Source organism: Lissotriton helveticus, chromosome 1_2 (assembly GCF_964261635.1).
Source record: "Lissotriton helveticus chromosome 1_2, aLisHel1.1, whole genome shotgun sequence".
In the NCBI taxonomy this organism is placed as follows: Eukaryota; Metazoa; Chordata; class Amphibia; order Caudata; family Salamandridae; genus Lissotriton; species Lissotriton helveticus.
Window position 1 is genome coordinate 153,222,598 of NC_136058.1, and position 18,263 is coordinate 153,240,860.

An 18,263-nucleotide genomic window follows, 5' to 3' on the forward strand; every position below is an offset into this window, starting at 1 on the left:
GTGTTTAGCTGGTTTTTGACTTAGTTGACCTGGTTCCCTGCTAATCAGGGCCCCAGGCCATCTGCTCTCTCTGTAAAATGGATTCCATGTACCCTAGGTACATACCACAAATTGGAAATGGACTCCTTGTCAGCCCCTGTATAATGCACTATAGGTGCCCAGGGCATAGGAGCCACCAAGGCCTACCAGGGGCTGCAGCATATCTTTTGCCACCCCTGGCTGGTTCTTAAATTGACACAACTGGCTGATCACTCAGCTGGGGTAAGGTGGTGTAAACACCCCTTGCTTAGATATAGTATACCTATATCTAAACCTATATCTGGACACATATTAACCTGTGAGCCACTCCTATGGAAGGCCTCATCAATCCTGGAGGCAGAGTGCGTGGTTTCATGTGAGATGGAGCTCTAGCATGAGCTGAGCCTGTCTGCAGCTGTCGGGAACAAATCCCTAAGCTGTTTCAGGATAATGCCATACCATATACTATTAAGTGCCTTATAATCCTCGCGGTTATTTAGCAACTTTGGTTTGGCTTTATCAAAACATGTCGTGTAAGGTGTCATACGCTTTGGAATACCATCCCCTCGCCAGTTCTGGCGACGGGGATGGCATTCCACCCCTCTAGAGGGGTAAGACATGTTACTTTACTTTAATGCGGTTGATTTCTCCAAAGACCTTAAGATCCACAAAATGGATGCCTCTGCCACAGACAAATGTCTGGACCCCTGGAGCTGACCGAAACCCAGTCAAGGGGGTCCTGGACAAAGGGTTTCCTGTCACAGGAGGGTGTCACCGCCCTCCAGACAGGAGATAGTGTATTGTAGCAGGGAGGTTTGAAAGAAACCAGACACTGCCTGGGGCGCACAAGGCTGCCCCTTGCATAATCCGGCCAAACCGGTTCTGGGGCACTCCAGCCCTCGTGCCAGGGCGGCCTGGATCAAAGGAAGGGGGTGTATCCACCCACTTCCTGGGTCCCACCCATAGGAGGGGACCTAGCAGGTAATCACGCCCACCAGATTCGAATAAGAGTGGGAGCAGTGCCAATGCACATCAGATTTCCTGGAAGAAACATTTGAAACGATATTCTGGACCCTTCGCCCTCCATCTCAACGTGGAAGCCCGAAGAATCTCCCTTGTGGTCAAGGAGTGACCACCCTGCAGCAGCAGGCACCATCCAGCCCTCGACGTCTACTTAGTTGCAGTTCCCGCCGGAACTCGAGCGACTGAGATCGACGAGATCAAGCCTGCCCAGCTTCTAACAGCCCGATCCACAGTCCCTGCAAAGCTGAGACCCGTGGAGGCGACCGGAAGCGTGGGGCACGCCATCTTGAAGTGACCACGAGACGCTGACCGTGCAGCCCACGAGTGACCCTCGAAGCTGTACACCGGGGTTTGAGAAGCCCCCACCCTGAGCTACTCCTGAGCCGAAGCTCAGCCCTCCACACTCGACGAGTGCTGCGTGGGGCCCTTTGGCACGATTTGGCTCAACGCGTTGGCCCGGTCACTTGCCAGCTGGCTTGTGGTCCCTGTGCCGACGAACTACAAAAGAAGACTCGTGATTCTGGTTGCTCCAGATCCACACCAGCTCCCCTGAAAGGGAGCCCCGACTCTGACCTTCCTGGTCCGAGTGAGACGCCATCTTCCAATCCCGCGTGGATTGCTCTTACCAAGGCTTGTTTGCTCCAAACCGGAAGCCGACTGCACCGACGGTGAGAGCCTGCGTGGGACAGATCGTGACCTGCTCCTGGACGTCGCAGATGCCCCAGAGCCCACGTGACAGCGAAGAGAAGCGCCTCAACGACCACCTGATTGCGCCCGACATTGCCTGGTTCCGTCCTGGTTCCACCCTGGTCACTGCTGAGTGACCCAGACTCTGTCCCCTCTGCTTTCAGGTACTCTACAACTTGAGTCCACCCTTGGACTCCACCGGACACTTCGTCTTCAACCTGCCTGCAGCCCTTTCAGCTTCAAGCACCAAGAGCCTGCGTGTCAAAACCCGACGCCACTTCGACCCTGTGCACCCACTTCCTGTGGGTGAGGTAACTTTGCTCCGCCGGTGTTCCCACACTGGTGCACACCTCTAGGGTCTGTGTGTTAAGTTTTGTTCCTCTAGGTTCAGCGGAAGTGTCCTTAAACTTTAACTATTTGACTTTTACGCACCATTGGTTAACATTGGTGCATGCGTGCGCTTTCCGCACATCTCCCGAATCCCGAGGGCCATTCCCGACTTCAGCATTGCTTGTCCTGACTGCTCCCAGCGATTCCCTAGGCCCTAGGCCTAACCACTGTTCGAGTGGCCTCTCTTATACCACTTGTTTAGTATATGGTTTGAGTGGCCCCCCGCCCTCATCCATAATTGTGCAACTTGTATGTTTAAACAGTGCTTTTGATTTAACGCTTGTGCCCCTTTATTCATAAAGAATACTGGGGATTGTTTTTAGTAATAAACACATATATTTTTATAATATATACTTGTGTGGTGTCCTTTCATTTGGTATTACAGGATTGTATGTGGTAAAACAGCTCGCTTAACACGACCTCTTAAGTTAAGCCTTTAGGCTGCTTAGTCCATGCTACCACTAGGATAGCTTGTCTAATAAGGTTGACTTACAACCAGACACCATAAGGGGATTGTTTGGTCAGGTAGTAGGTGGTTCCAGAATTGGAAACATCCCCTACCAGGCCAACTTCTCACATTGGTGAGCAGCGGTGCGGATTTGAGCTTGCTGTTGTTTTACCATTGCAATCTTTATATCAAATTGAAAGATCACATCAAGTACCTCTAGGTACATATAAAATCAAAAGCTTAGCATATTAAGTTCTACTGAACTTAGTAGTTGTAGGTTGAAGGGAGTAGCACACCCCTGACTACAACTCACTAGCAAGGTCCAGTAGGAAAACACTTAGTGTAGGTAAGTGCACCACTTACACCTCACTAGTAACCATGTCTGACACAGGAAAAGCCTCAGGGTCTACTCCTGTGACAGTTGACCCTACCCAGGCAACATTTGGATATGACAAACTAACCCGCAGAGACTTGATTGCCTTGTGCAAAGCAAGAGGGTTAAAAAGGGGCAGAAGCCCCACCTGCCTAACCCTGGTAGAAATCCTAGAACAGGATGACTTAGAGAAGGCTAAAGCAGCTTCCCTAGACACAGGAAATGGAGAGAACCCCCCTGTAGTTGATCCCCCTGAAGAGGAGGATGATGATGACTTGGATGAGGACTCAGATGTTGGGGACTTAGAAGTACAGGATCAGGGTAGCCAGGTTCCAGTTGGTAGGCTTAGCCAGGCCAACTTGGACCTACTGGGGAATGGGGAGGGCCAGCACCTCCCCAGAACCCAACATGTGATTCTCCCAGGCAACAGAAGAGTGAGATCTCCCTCAGGGGACTCTCATCTTTCTAGTGCCTCCAGAGAATCAGAGAGAGGCATGAGTGCTTCTCAGAAAGCTGAGCATAGGGCTAGAATGAGGGCTGTCAGACTCCAGATAGAGAGAGAGGAGGTAGCCCTGAGTCAAGCTAAGCTTACCTTAGCTCAAGCTAAACTTGCCTTGGCAAGAGAGCAAAAATTGTGTGGCTTAGATGCCACTGGTGGCAGCAATATTCCTAAAGAGAAACCCAGGTCCTATGATAGTAGAAACCTGACAAAGATTGTGCCCCCCTTCAAAGAAGGGGATGACATCCACAAATGGATGACTGCTCTTGAGAGAGCCTGCATGGTACAGCAGGTTCCTGAGGAACAGTGGGCAGCAATCTTATGGTACTCCTTTTCAGAGAAAGGGAGAGACAAGCTCCTCACTGTTAGACATGAGGATGCAAACAATTACAAAGTCCTGAAGAGTGTTCTGATAGATGGGTTTGGCTTAACCACTGAACAGTACAGGTTGAAGTTCAGAGATACCCAGAAGACACCGACTCAGGATTGGACTGATTTTGTAGATTGTGCTACTAAGGCTCTGGAGGGTTGGCTACATGGCAGCAAAGTACATGACTTTACAGGATTGTATAATTTGATTATGAGGGAGCAGATCCTAAGTAATTGTCAGAACCAGCTCTTACACCAGCACCTGGTAGACTCTGATCTGACCTCTCCCCAAGAATTGGGAAAGAAGGCAGACAAATGGGTCAGAACCAGGATTAGGCCTAAGAATCAGGACAGTAACCAGAAGAAGGAGTCTACCAAGCCTCAAGATAAGGGTGGGGATAAAAGTAAAGAAAAGACTTCCCCAGGGCCCCAAAACTCCAAGGATGGGGGTGGGTCCCAAGACACTTCTTCAACTGAGAAAAAGCCCTATTGTTATCCCTGTAAACAGGTGGGGCATTACAAAACAGACAGCTGTTGTCCCAAGAATAACAATAAAGAAAATATACCTCCAAAGCCAGCTTCAACACCTCCTATTACTGTCAGCAGTAATCCCCCAGGAAGTGGAAGCACACCCAGGAATCTGGGTGGGTTTACTTTTGGAAATCAGGTGGACCCTGGCCTATCCAGGTCCCCATCACCCAATGATCTTGTTTATGAGGCTGGCATGGGGTTTGCCAACTTCTCTGCTTGCCCAAATACTTTGAGCAAGTATAGACAAGAACCCATCATCAATGGTTTAAGAGTTGAAGCTTTTAGAGACACAGGGGCTAGCATCACCATGGTGGCTGATGGCATAGTCCCCTCTAAGCAACTTTTACCTGGTGCCACATACCAGGTAATAAACATTGATGGCATCCAAACAAATCATCCCATGGCAGTAGTAAGTCTCAGCTGGGGAGGTGTCACTGGCCCAAAGAGAGTGGCAGTGTCCCCAAACTTGCCTGTAGACTGTCTACTGGGGAATGATTTAGAAATCTCAGCCTGGGCTGAGGTTGAACAGGAAACCCATTCTAGAATGGTGAATTCCCATGGAAAGGTTAGTGAGGCTGTACTGGCTACAGCCCCAATCCAAGATGTCCTTCCTGAAAAGGTTGGTAGGGCTGAGAAACTCTCTGCCCCATCTTTAGTAAAAGCTCTTCCTGAACAGAATAGCAAAGCTGTTATGATAACAGCAGAAACCCAAACTGAGTCTCCTCCTGAAAAGGGTGGTGGGGCTGTGATGGCCACAGCCCAAACTCAAACTGACATGTGTGTTGTGAAACCTGAAATGATGGATAACTCCACACAAACTGAGAGCATGGAGGAGGAAGAGAAATCTCCCCCTCACCAGACTTTAGGACAGGATCAGCCTCCTCAGGGAACTGATCTTACCCCTGATGAAGGAGCTGCCCCAGAGGTGGTTGGGCCTAGCCTGACAGAACCTCTGATGTCAGTGGACCCTTCTCAGGTGGGACCCAGTCTGGAGCAGGTAACCTGCCCCTCTCTACCTTGCCTTAGCCAGCCCAGGGCTGCAGAGGACAAGAAGGACAGTGAGACCCAGAGGGCCCCCTGTCAAATAAAGCACCCCCATCAAAAGATTAGGTGCACCAAAACTAGTAGCCCTAGTAAGGTGAAAACTTTAAAAACTCCTAAGGGAGCCCCCTTAAAAACAGTTAGGGACCTCCCACAGATGGATTCTGTTGGGCACAGCCAAACCTGGGACCCAAAGGGCCCAAACCTGAACTGTCCCTCCAGCAAGCCAAACAGAGGGACCCAGCCTCCAGCTTTAGGTAGCCAGAGGTTGACCCTGAGAGCACAGTGCAACTCAGTTAAAGAAAGAAAGGCACACATGGTGGAAGATAATTGGAGGAAGCCAAGCCCTAACTTAGTAGAGCCTCACTTCAAAACTCCATATCCAAACCAGCCTTTAACTTTGCATAAACACACCCAAGGTAGTGATTCCCTATGGTGGAGACCCTCTAATACCCAAAGGGTGAGGGACTGCTTAGTGGACCATGAGACAGGGGGTACCCATGCTAGTGCAGGTACTTCCTTATATGGCCACTCAGGCAATATAGGCTTACCTGGCCAAGGATAGCCTTATCTCCTTTCGTTTGGGGGGGGGTTATGTAGGAAGGTGGCTACCTGACTATGGTTACCCCGGATTTTTTGCCTGTGTTTAGCTGGTTTTTGACTTAGTTGACCTGGTTCCCTGCTAATCAGGGCCCCAGGCCATCTGCTCTCTCTGTAAAATGGATTCCATGTACCCTAGGTACATACCACAAATTGGAAATGGACTCCTTGTCAGCCCCTGTATAATGCACTATAGGTGCCCAGGGCATAGGAGCCACCAAGGCCTACCAGGGGCTGCAGCATATCTTTTGCCACCCCTGGCTGGTTCTTAAATTGACACAACTGGCTGATCACTCAGCTGGGGTAAGGTGGTGTAAACACCCCTTGCTTAGATATAGTATACCTATATCTAAACCTATATCTGGACACATATTAACCTGTGAGCCACTCCTATGGAAGGCCTCATCAATCCTGGAGGCAGAGTGCGTGGTTTCATGTGAGATGGAGCTCTAGCATGAGCTGAGCCTGTCTGCAGCTGTCGGGAACAAATCCCTAAGCTGTTTCAGGATAATGCCATACCATATACTATTAAGTGCCTTATAATCCTCGCGGTTATTTAGCAACTTTGGTTTGGCTTTATCAAAACATGTCGTGTAAGGTGTCATACGCTTTGGAATACCATCCCCTCGCCAGTTCTGGCGACGGGGATGGCATTCCACCCCTCTAGAGGGGTAAGACATGTTACTTTACTTTAATGCGGTTGATTTCTCCAAAGACCTTAAGATCCACAAAATGGATGCCTCTGCCACAGACAAATGTCTGGACCCCTGGAGCTGACCGAAACCCAGTCAAGGGGGTCCTGGACAAAGGGTTTCCTGTCACAGGAGGGTGTCACCGCCCTCCAGACAGGAGATAGTGTATTGTAGCAGGGAGGTTTGAAAGAAACCAGACACTGCCTGGGGCGCACAAGGCTGCCCCTTGCATAATCCGGCCAAACCGGTTCTGGGGCACTCCAGCCCTCGTGCCAGGGCGGCCTGGATCAAAGGAAGGGGGTGTATCCACCCACTTCCTGGGTCCCACCCATAGGAGGGGACCTAGCAGGTAATCACGCCCACCAGATTCGAATAAGAGTGGGAGCAGTGCCAATGCACATCAGATTTCCTGGAAGAAACATTTGAAACGATATTCTGGACCCTTCGCCCTCCATCTCAACGTGGAAGCCCGAAGAATCTCCCTTGTGGTCAAGGAGTGACCACCCTGCAGCAGCAGGCACCATCCAGCCCTCGACGTCTACTTAGTTGCAGTTCCCGCCGGAACTCGAGCGACTGAGATCGACGAGATCAAGCCTGCCCAGCTTCTAACAGCCCGATCCACAGTCCCTGCAAAGCTGAGACCCGTGGAGGCGACCGGAAGCGTGGGGCACGCCATCTTGAAGTGACCACGAGACGCTGACCGTGCAGCCCACGAGTGACCCTCGAAGCTGTACACCGGGGTTTGAGAAGCCCCCACCCTGAGCTACTCCTGAGCCGAAGCTCAGCCCTCCACACTCGACGAGTGCTGCGTGGGGCCCTTTGGCACGATTTGGCTCAACGCGTTGGCCCGGTCACTTGCCAGCTGGCTTGTGGTCCCTGTGCCGACGAACTACAAAAGAAGACTCGTGATTCTGGTTGCTCCAGATCCACACCAGCTCCCCTGAAAGGGAGCCCCGACTCTGACCTTCCTGGTCCGAGTGAGACGCCATCTTCCAATCCCGCGTGGATTGCTCTTACCAAGGCTTGTTTGCTCCAAACCGGAAGCCGACTGCACCGACGGTGAGAGCCTGCGTGGGACAGATCGTGACCTGCTCCTGGACGTCGCAGATGCCCCAGAGCCCACGTGACAGCGAAGAGAAGCGCCTCAACGACCACCTGATTGCGCCCGACATTGCCTGGTTCCGTCCTGGTTCCACCCTGGTCACTGCTGAGTGACCCAGACTCTGTCCCCTCTGCTTTCAGGTACTCTACAACTTGAGTCCACCCTTGGACTCCACCGGACACTTCGTCTTCAACCTGCCTGCAGCCCTTTCAGCTTCAAGCACCAAGAGCCTGCGTGTCAAAACCCGACGCCACTTCGACCCTGTGCACCCACTTCCTGTGGGTGAGGTAACTTTGCTCCGCCGGTGTTCCCACACTGGTGCACACCTCTAGGGTCTGTGTGTTAAGTTTTGTTCCTCTAGGTTCAGCGGAAGTGTCCTTAAACTTTAACTATTTGACTTTTACGCACCATTGGTTAACATTGGTGCATGCGTGCGCTTTCCGCACATCTCCCGAATCCCGAGGGCCATTCCCGACTTCAGCATTGCTTGTCCTGACTGCTCCCAGCGATTCCCTAGGCCCTAGGCCTAACCACTGTTCGAGTGGCCTCTCTTATACCACTTGTTTAGTATATGGTTTGAGTGGCCCCCCGCCCTCATCCATAATTGTGCAACTTGTATGTTTAAACAGTGCTTTTGATTTAACGCTTGTGCCCCTTTATTCATAAAGAATACTGGGGATTGTTTTTAGTAATAAACACATATATTTTTATAATATATACTTGTGTGGTGTCCTTTCATTTGGTATTACAGGATTGTATGTGGTAAAACAGCTCGCTTAACACGACCTCTTAAGTTAAGCCTTTAGGCTGCTTAGTCCATGCTACCACTAGGATAGCTTGTCTAATAAGGTTGACTTACAACCAGACACCATAAGGGGATTGTTTGGTCAGGTAGTAGGTGGTTCCAGAATTGGAAACATCCCCTACCAGGCCAACTTCTCACAGCAAGGGACAAGGGATGAACGAAATGCATTCAGAGGAAGGCTTTCAGAATGCCCACAAGAAGCTGTAAGCAAACCAGACAGCTGAGCTTTCTGGTGGGCTTCCATCTAAAACTATGTGGGACAATCTACTTGATCTCTCAGCCGCATTCCCTTTAGTAGAACACATCTGACTCCACAGACTCAAAGTTGTGGCTGCACATCAAACGGTGTTACCAGAAAGTCTACATCCTTTGTTGACCAATGCACCTACAGTATGAGATTGAGGAAACGTTGCCCGCTGCTTATAAGGTCAAATGCTGAGTCTCACAATGATCTCACTTACACTGTCCCCCTGAAAGGACAATAGTATAGGACGGAAAGTACAGTGAGAGGACTGGAGGTGGTTAAGAGAAGGAGATAGAGGAAAATTGTGTACAGTGAACGAGGAGGAAAGGTACAATGAAGCAAATGGTTATGGAAACAGCTACTAAATTTGTGCACATCACCGCCACCTGTCCCAGAATTCCACCCGCCCTCTTGCAAAATTGAGCATTCAGGGTGACCATCAACGGATAGCCAACTCATAAATATTTGCAAATGGAATGGCTATGGCATTTTTAGGCCTGGAATGTTATTGCTTCCTTTCCTAAAAGGTTAAAGGGAGCTCTTCATATACTCATCTACCCATTAAACTGCACATTCACTTGCATAAAAGCCAGTCATATTAGTTTGCTCAATACTTGTTTAACATAGAACTTAATATTTCTTAGTGCTGTTAATTGTCACAGATAAGGCAACAGAAGCACAAGAAGACAAATACAATTTACCTGGAATTTGGTAACCTATAGAACCCGGGACTAGAACTTAGGTCTACAAGTTCATAACACACAATTACTATGGGTTCACTTGTGTTATTCATTAAAAATGCACATTCTCCCTGTATAAGTATGCAACAGTAGTTCACTTAGCACTTCAATGGTGGTGTAGCCAAATACAAAGCATTTCCAAAACATAAATTACATAAAGGAACGGACCCCACTGAAAAAGTGTAATATTCACATAGTCATTCTGTATCAGTACCTATTTTTGTTGAGCTTAACACCTCTTTTGAGGGTATTTTCTTCTTGAGTTCCTCTAATGTTTCAAGTAGTTTTTCAAGTTCTTGCCCGGGATGTTCCAGAATGCATTTCCAACGTCTGATATCCTCAATAACCACAACTCTCTAAAAACATGAAAGCATATAAAAATTAAACATTTGCTATGCAACACATGGCGTGTCAGGACTCGTGTATGGGCTGCTACACTCGGAGTCCAAAGGAGTGATATCTTGGGAGATTAAAACCTGCAAATGTAATCTCAGACATGTCAGTCTGAATAACCATTTCTCTGTCTGTAATATGCGCCTCCAGATCCTAAAAAGACCAAAACAAAATATCGGAGCAAGATAAAGACCAAAAATCCTTAACGCCAGACCAAGTCTCAATATTTGTGCAGATGAAACATTCATTTAATCCTTAGCCCTTACTAATGCAGGGCGGCGAAGTATGTGTGATTATCCAACCTGCAATTTTTTTTTTTGTCAAATCTGTTTATTGGCATTTAAATTGTTTAACATTATATTAGGCACAGCATTATGATCGAGGCAAGTCAACAATTGTGCCTAGCTGACAGTGCACTGACAGCGCGGCATATCGAGAAGGCGCTATAGCAGGTGTACAAGTATAACATACAGATGGGTCTTGGGCGCCCAGTCATGCCCACAGCATATAAGAGTCAATGCGTACCAGTGCTGCGTGAAAAGACAAGCATTATATGTGCAACTGAATTGCCATCAAAGCATTTGCAAGAAAACAAAAACATCAAACCGCCGCGTTATCACCAGGATACCGTACAAATCATCCCCTCATTTTATCCAACCTGCAATTAATAAAAGCAGGGAAAGCAAGTGTATTGTGTGATCTGTGTAGTAAGGGGGGTGAGAAGGGTGACCAGTCAATACAAAATCATGAGTTGTGACGCAGGCAGGGGGGGGGGGGGCAGCAAGCAGGAGACATTATAAAAGCCAAAGCAGCAATTGAAGTAATTTGCACCAGGAACAGTGTGGGGCCATGAAAGAAACATATCAAGACTCTCCTTAGTAATCTGCTAAACCCATTCAATGCTTCAAGAGGGAAGCATTAACAAATTGCAAATGCTAACTGGATACAAGAGTGTATAGGCCCAATGTATGATGAAAGCATAAGATGTGGTTTAGATGATTCGTACTTTAGATTCCAACAACCTCTGCTGAATAAATGTTCGAAGTACATCTCCTTTCCCCTGTACAGAAAAGGAGAGTACAGAGATTGATACAAACTGCATGTCGTACTCCTGCATGTAGTCTTATACTTAGCTGGGTGCAATAGACTATTGTATATAGTTCGGCATGGATTAAACCAATAATTTGCAACACCTTCTAGGGGTTTTGCATTTTCATTGGAAGCCCAATTCTCTGAATCATCGTTTTTCAATTTAAATGTTATCATTCAGTCATAAATCTCACTCTCAGTGTTCTGAGTACACAATAGATTTCAGATTAAATGATCATAATCAGAGAACAGGGATTCAAGAGTCATCAATTCAAATTTACCAGCATTCTTTCATTTTGGTCTGTATTGCATTTTTAATTGGTAAAATAAATGCAATACAACAGGTTACTTAGTAAATAACAAAGCATACTCATGCTTACACTGTATTGCCTTGAATATCTGATAAATCACCGATGTGAATTATTTTATGGCCACCTTACATTCTAAAATAGCATACTCTTGAATTAGACATGGTTTATCTAACTTCATTCCTTGCTTGCCTCCCTGCTTCGCAAAAAGAACAATTGATGGACAGAATCCAGAACAATGTCGCACACTAATCCCAGTACAGAGATCTGGGCCTAAATCCATCGATTTTTTGCTCCCCATGCCATTCCAGTTTGAACACAGCCATATGCAACTCAAGCTTGACCCTACGCACAATGGGAATAGTCCAACTCGAACTGCCACGCCGTGTGGAATGGTGAGCAAAAGAATGAGGGGTTTAACTCAGATCTCTTGACTGAGGGTGAATGTTTTGATTTGTTCTGCATTCTGTCCATCAATTGTGTGTCTTTTGCTTTCTCGCCCTAAGTGCGCCGTGTATGCCCAGACGTGGATCCCGGGCTCACTGTGCCACTGATTTCAAGCTATCCTGCCTGATGATGGGTGAAGCCCTGAAACTGGTCCTAGGATGCTTGTTTCCGGTCCAGGGAGGACCTAGCTTCGCAGTTCGGGCTGGACTGTTCCCATGAGGCATAAGGTTAAGACTGATTTGCATATGGCCAGGTCTAAACTGGGGTGGCATGGTGAGCAAAAGAATGATGGATTTAACCCAGATCTCTTGACTGGGGTGAATGTTTTGATTTGTTCTGCATTCCGTCCATCAATTGTGTGTCTTTTGCTTTCTCGCCCTAAGTGCACCAGCTGAGCCCAGACGTTGATCCCGGGCTCACTGTGCCACTGATTTCAAGCTATCCTGGCTGATGAGGGGTGAAACCCCGAAACTGGTCCTAGGATGCTTGTTTCCGGTCCAGGGAGGACCTGGCTTTGCAGTGCGGGCTGGACTGGGGGTGAATGTTTTGATTTGTTCTGCATTCCGACAATCAATTGTATGTCTTTGGCCTTATTATACTTGTCTTTTTAAGTAATGGGTTTTGTAGAGGAGATAACAGGTTCTAACAGATGACAGAATGCAATAAAAAGGTTGTTTCTGTTATTGCACATAGCTTTATAAATCAAACGGTTTTCTTTTAAATTTCAAAACAAGTTCAAGAAAACACTGTAAAAATTGGGCAGGATAAATCAATATGCTCAAACACTTTAAAGAAGGTTGGTATACATAAATCATTTATTTAGAAATGATTTGTGTATATTGTAATAACATTTCTAGAAATACTTGGACAGCTATCCCTAGGCTTAACCCCAATTTTTATACCACACTCTAATATTAATCCACATACTAACCCAACACTTAACTCACCCACGCCTTGTATCTCATCCAACTTGGCCCTACCACTAACCAACACTCACTCTATCAAAACCCTTGTTCTGACACAAACTCTGATCTTTTATAACGCCAACCTAGAAAGCAGTGGTAGCCATGAACCAGGACCCTACCACTAACATGCACTTACACTAACCTGACCATGCAGCAAACCCTAATCTTGATGCATGTCTGATACTTAACCCTTCTCATTACCCAGACAATTACCTTAATGATGATCCTGACTCTAGCCATTAACAAGATGTTTACCCTTGCTCCAGTCCTAACCTTGAACTATCCCCAAACTGGATTTAATTAAAGTCAAACATGAATAATCCACATTAAATATGTATGCAATATGTATTACACACAAGTAAAAAGCACAAAAAGGACAACACAGCACAAGATCAGTAGACTGTGTCCACTGTACCTTATGGATAAGCACCTATATACATTTACTGCAGGCATACACAAGAGTAAAATGGGTTGTCGGGGATGAAGAACTGCACCTGTGTGCATTCTCTAAAATGCTTAACTGCAGCAGTAGAAGTGTGTCTATTAACAAAAAGACGTAGTCAAATATGGAAATACCTACAATTAACATAATCACTAGAGAAGGCTGGTCATCATATGGATGGCAAATGATCCATTTATAGATACTTTGTTTCCACACCTGCCTCATTATGAGGATACCTGACCTCACGTATTTCCCCAAGCTTAATGGAAAAAATCTCATGCTTTGATATCACAGGTTATGACTCATTTTCTCCTCAACCCATGGCATATTTTTTGTTTAGGAATTAAATAAGATACTTCAAAATGTGTGCATGTGTTTGATGCATGCTCGCTTCGGTATTTGTGTGAACTATTTTAAGGTTCAAATAATAGAAATTACTTAGGCGGGGGTCCATGGTTTCCAGTAGTGATTTAAGGTTTGCCACAGAAGTAAAAAAGTAAAGAACCGCTGTACAATTCTAACTCTAATTCTGGAATATTTTGGTGAAAGTTACAAATTTAGCCAACTATTACCCTAGAGCCAACATCACGTTGCTTTCGGAGACTATTAGTTTTACAGTTCATCAGTTCATAGGACAGATTTACCAGTACCTTGCGTCATTTTTACGCCGCCGTTGCGTAGCTTTTTGTGATGCTGTGGTTGCGTGAAAATGCGGCCCATTGACAACGTGACGCATCTAAGGAGATACGTCACGTTGTAAAGCCCTGCGTCACATTATACCTGTGTCAGGTATAATGTATGCAGGGTGGGCGTTCCCACTCAAAAAAGCCTTGCAGAAGTGACGCAGGGAAATCTATAAGATTTTACTGCGCCACTTCTAGGATGCCACTGCGTCAAAACCTTACGCCTGCTTGGAGCAGGTGTAAGCCGTGACGCAGAACAATGTGGATAGGCCTCATCATGCATTGCTGGAGTTGAGTTGTGCTTGCAACACGACTCCAGCATTGTGCGACTTTTACGCAAACACATGCGTCAGAATTTCTGACGCATCTGTCAATCCTTGCGCCATGGCGCGCCGTATTATGCAACATTCCGTCCATCACCTTGTGTGTATTGCTGTTCGCCCTATGTGGGAAGGGTATGCCCAAACGTGGGTCCTGTGCTCATTACGCCACTGGAGTCACGGCTATCCTGGCTGATGACGGCTGATAGCCAAAAACCGGTCCTAGGATGCTTGATTCCGGTCCAGGGAAGACATGGCTTGGCAGTTCGGGCTGGACTGTTCCCATGAGGCACAGGGTCAAGACTGATTTGCATATGGCCAGGTCTGAACTGGGGTGGCATGGTGAGCAAAATAACAATTGATTTAACCCAGATCTGTGACTGGGGGTGAATGTTTTGCCATTGTGAAACATTCCGTTCATCACCTTGTGTGTTTTGCTGTTCGCCCCATGTGGGAAGGGTATGCCCAAACGTGGGTCCTGTGCTCATTACGCCACTGGAGTCACGGCTATCCTGGCTGATGACGGCTGATAGCCAGAAACCGGTCCTAGGATGCTTGATTCCGGTCCAGGGAAGACATGGCTTGGCAGTTCGAGATGGACTGTTCCCATGAGGCACAGGGTCAAGACTGATTTGCAAATGGCCATGTCTCAACTTGGGTGGCGTGGTGAGCAAAATAACGATGGATTAAACCCAGATCTGTGACTGGGGGTGAATGTTTTGCCAATGTGCAACATTCCGTCCATCAGACGTGGGTCCCGTGCTCATTACGCCACTGGAGTCAAGCTATCCTGGCTGATGACGGCTGATAGCCAGAAACCGGTCCTAGGATGCTTGATTCCGGTCCAGGGAAGACATGGCTTGGAAGTTTGGGCTGGACTGTTCCCATGAGGCACAGGGTCAAGACTGATTAGCATATGGCAGAGTTCTTCAATCTGTGGGGCGCGACACCATCCCAGGGAGGGCGCGCACTCCACTCCAATCTGACCTTTGTTCCCTGCGTCCATGCAAGTCTTCTTGGAGGAGTCCGGTATGGTTGGGGGGGGACGGGGAGTGGAGATCAATGGGGCACTATATGCCAGTTCTTTTGTCTTGTTAACTCTCCCAGGAGGGGGTTAATTCACAGAGCTGACACACTTCAGCTGCAGTGGGAGGCAATGAGTCTCCTCTGCTAAAATCGAAAGCAAACAAACAAACAGACACGCTTTCGGTTTTAGCAGAGGAGACTCCTTTGTGGTAAATAAATAAATAATACCCTATTTTTGGATGAATGAATGAATAACAGATAGCTCAATAAATAAGAGTCAAGATTCGAGGTAGTAGGAGTTTCTGCAGGTTTATTACAGCATAAGGACAGGATCAGGACAACCTGCATAGGAACAGGATGACAGGGGAAAAGAGGCCCGGCAGCTGCCGGGGCTTGGTCTGGGATGAGCGCGCTAACATTCAATAACAAGACATTCATTTATATACATAACGCAAACACATAGCATTACATTGCAGTAGGCGTAACAGTGGGTGGAGTAGAAGGCGTGACGTGTAACAGTCGCGAGAGATAACAGTAATAAGTGGTGTAACTGGGAGTTTACTTAGACATGTGAAGTAAAACGTAACAGAATATGTCATGAATGGGCGGACACATAGGAGGGGGCTACCTAAGGAGCCGGGACCTCTAACCTAATGGTGCGCGAAAACTGGCAATGACGTGTTACTAGGAGAAGCTGGGGGCTACGAACTCTGTGCTAGGAGCAGAGACTAGAGTCTGGAGGGTCGGAGCGACATGTACCTAAACCCTATCTGGTATCTAATGTTTAGGGAACATGTTGATATAAACTAGAAGTCATGAGGGGAGAGGCTAACTTGATTCTAAGACTGGACCATGCATTATTCTACATGTAGTGCGTGATGAAGAATACTAAATGACCATTAAATACAGTATTTCTCTAACGTGGAGACGAGTAGGCTAGACAATGACGGAAACTATTGATGCAGTTCAGTAACTTAGGAATGCAAAGGAGGAGGACTGAACTGATAGCTGGAACTATAACATACTTTTGGCAGACTTAGAGGCAGAGCCGGGGTGCACCGGGCACTGCAAGGCGGGAAGTAAGTGAAAGGTCGAGGATACAGGTGGGGGCTGTATCGCTCCTCAGCGAGGCTTTCAGGAGACAGGAGCTGAATCCAGGGTCCGGGCCCTTTTGAGGCCTAGAAACGGGGACTTTATAATGGAATAACGTGCACACTGAGAAACGTGGCAACATTATTTTACATAGGCCTGATATTCGTAGTATTCACGAGGACTGGAAATTAACATATTAGAGGTGGACACAACTGTAATTGCGTCATTAATCAGAAATGGGGAATAACATATGCATATTGGTCATGCATACATAACATATGATGGATGGGGCGTAGGGACACAGAACATGGCAAAATTTACTTTTCCACATTCCCTCCTTGTCACTACGTTTCCATCAGGAAACATCAATATTCATGATACCGTCTATCATTTCATACAGTACCATTTGCTCGTCTCGAATTGTCTTGGAACGGGATTTAGAACGGGGCTTGGGACTAGGAATACAAGAGGTAGCACACATGCTGCAAATCGCAGGGCCACATTGTATACAGAGGCAGCAGCTAAATATGATCGCTACTGCAATACCTAGAAAGGACAGGACTTTCCATCCCCATGCGGAAATTACATTCCAGAACCAACCGGACCATGTCCAGGTGCCTGGATCTTGATGTAACAGATGGGCAATTTTATGGAGTCTGGTTATAGCTGAATAAACAGACGGCGCGTTATTTGGAATGAAAATGCAACAACTGGATCCGAGAATTCTACAGGCCCCGCCCCTATCGGCCAGTATGACGTCAAGGACGAGACGATTCTGTAAAACGACAATTCTCATAAAGGATTGTTCTTCAGTTAAGTTACCTAGAGCAGAGGCAGTCTCATCTACTACAGCTTCAAGGGTTCTTGTTAACCTACGAATTAACTTACTATTTACAACTGTACCTAAATAAGGGAAAACACCTTTATCTATATCAATGAATTGCTCTGCGGCGGTTTCAGTATAATCGACAATCGGGAGATTTCTCTTGTGTCTAGTGTGTACTAAGAAGAATTCCTATGATAATCAGGTGGGGCTAGAAAAACAGGTGGCAGTAGGAAAGCAATGTAACAGGTTCCCTCCCAATCGAGGGGCAGACGGACATATGCAGTTTGACCACAAACAAAATAAGAATGACGTGAAGCTATAAAAATAGATTTCCCACTGTCACTATACTGGATAACAGTAGTACATTCACTATGACCTATATGTACAGAACCATAACTACGGACACATAATTCGCCTTTGACTGGTAGTACTGAAATAGCGGGTGAGTCTGGAGTAGTATCAGACTGAACATTCAGAACCATGAAATTCGACGAATAATTTCCTAAATTATATACTTCATTTTCTAGATCTAAACCTGTTCTATGGGGGAAACCTTGCTTGTCTGGGAAACATGTACTGTTAAGAAAAAACATATCTGTTGAGGATGACGTTAACGTGGACCATGCTCCACACGAACCATTGTGTGAAAATGGATAAGGAAACAGTGGCAGAACTCCCTTCGATGTCTGGAAAGGGGGGAGTCGACCACACACCCAACAATTAGTGGCATTGCTGGTCTGGTGTGAATAATGTAACATACGGATGAATGTGTTATTACGCATGGCGAGGCGGTATGAATATTCGTGAGGAGGCAGATCACTAAACGTGTGCTCTACTGTAATATGAGCAGACATATTTACATGAGGAACTGGAAAACACAGATAGAAAGCATAACTGGTGCAGGAAGTCATTATGCTAAGAAATAATATGAAACTTAGAAAAACGATGCATTGCAGTGAACTTCGACTGACTCTCTCACTATGGGGGTCTATTTTATACATGTCAGAAACAGTCTAACCGTTTCACCTAGGGGAGGACTTATACAATCAAACTGGCTGACTTATTAGACCTGAGCTTTAACTTATACTCCTGCTGCGGAGTTTTCTCTAC

At 46.7% G+C, this 18,263-nt stretch overlaps 1 protein-coding gene across 1 annotated transcript in view; it reads right to left on the reverse strand.

The window, feature by feature from the left end:
• Positions 1-18,263, reverse strand: part of TCEANC2 (transcription elongation factor A N-terminal and central domain containing 2) — a 118,165-nt gene that overhangs the window by 87,965 nt on the left and 11,937 nt on the right. Inside the window, exon 2 of the mRNA XM_078673449.1 lies at positions 9,777-9,918. Coding sequence (XP_078529575.1) covers positions 9,777-9,918 — 142 coding nt within the window. The remainder of the gene's footprint in view (positions 1-9,776; positions 9,919-18,263) is intronic.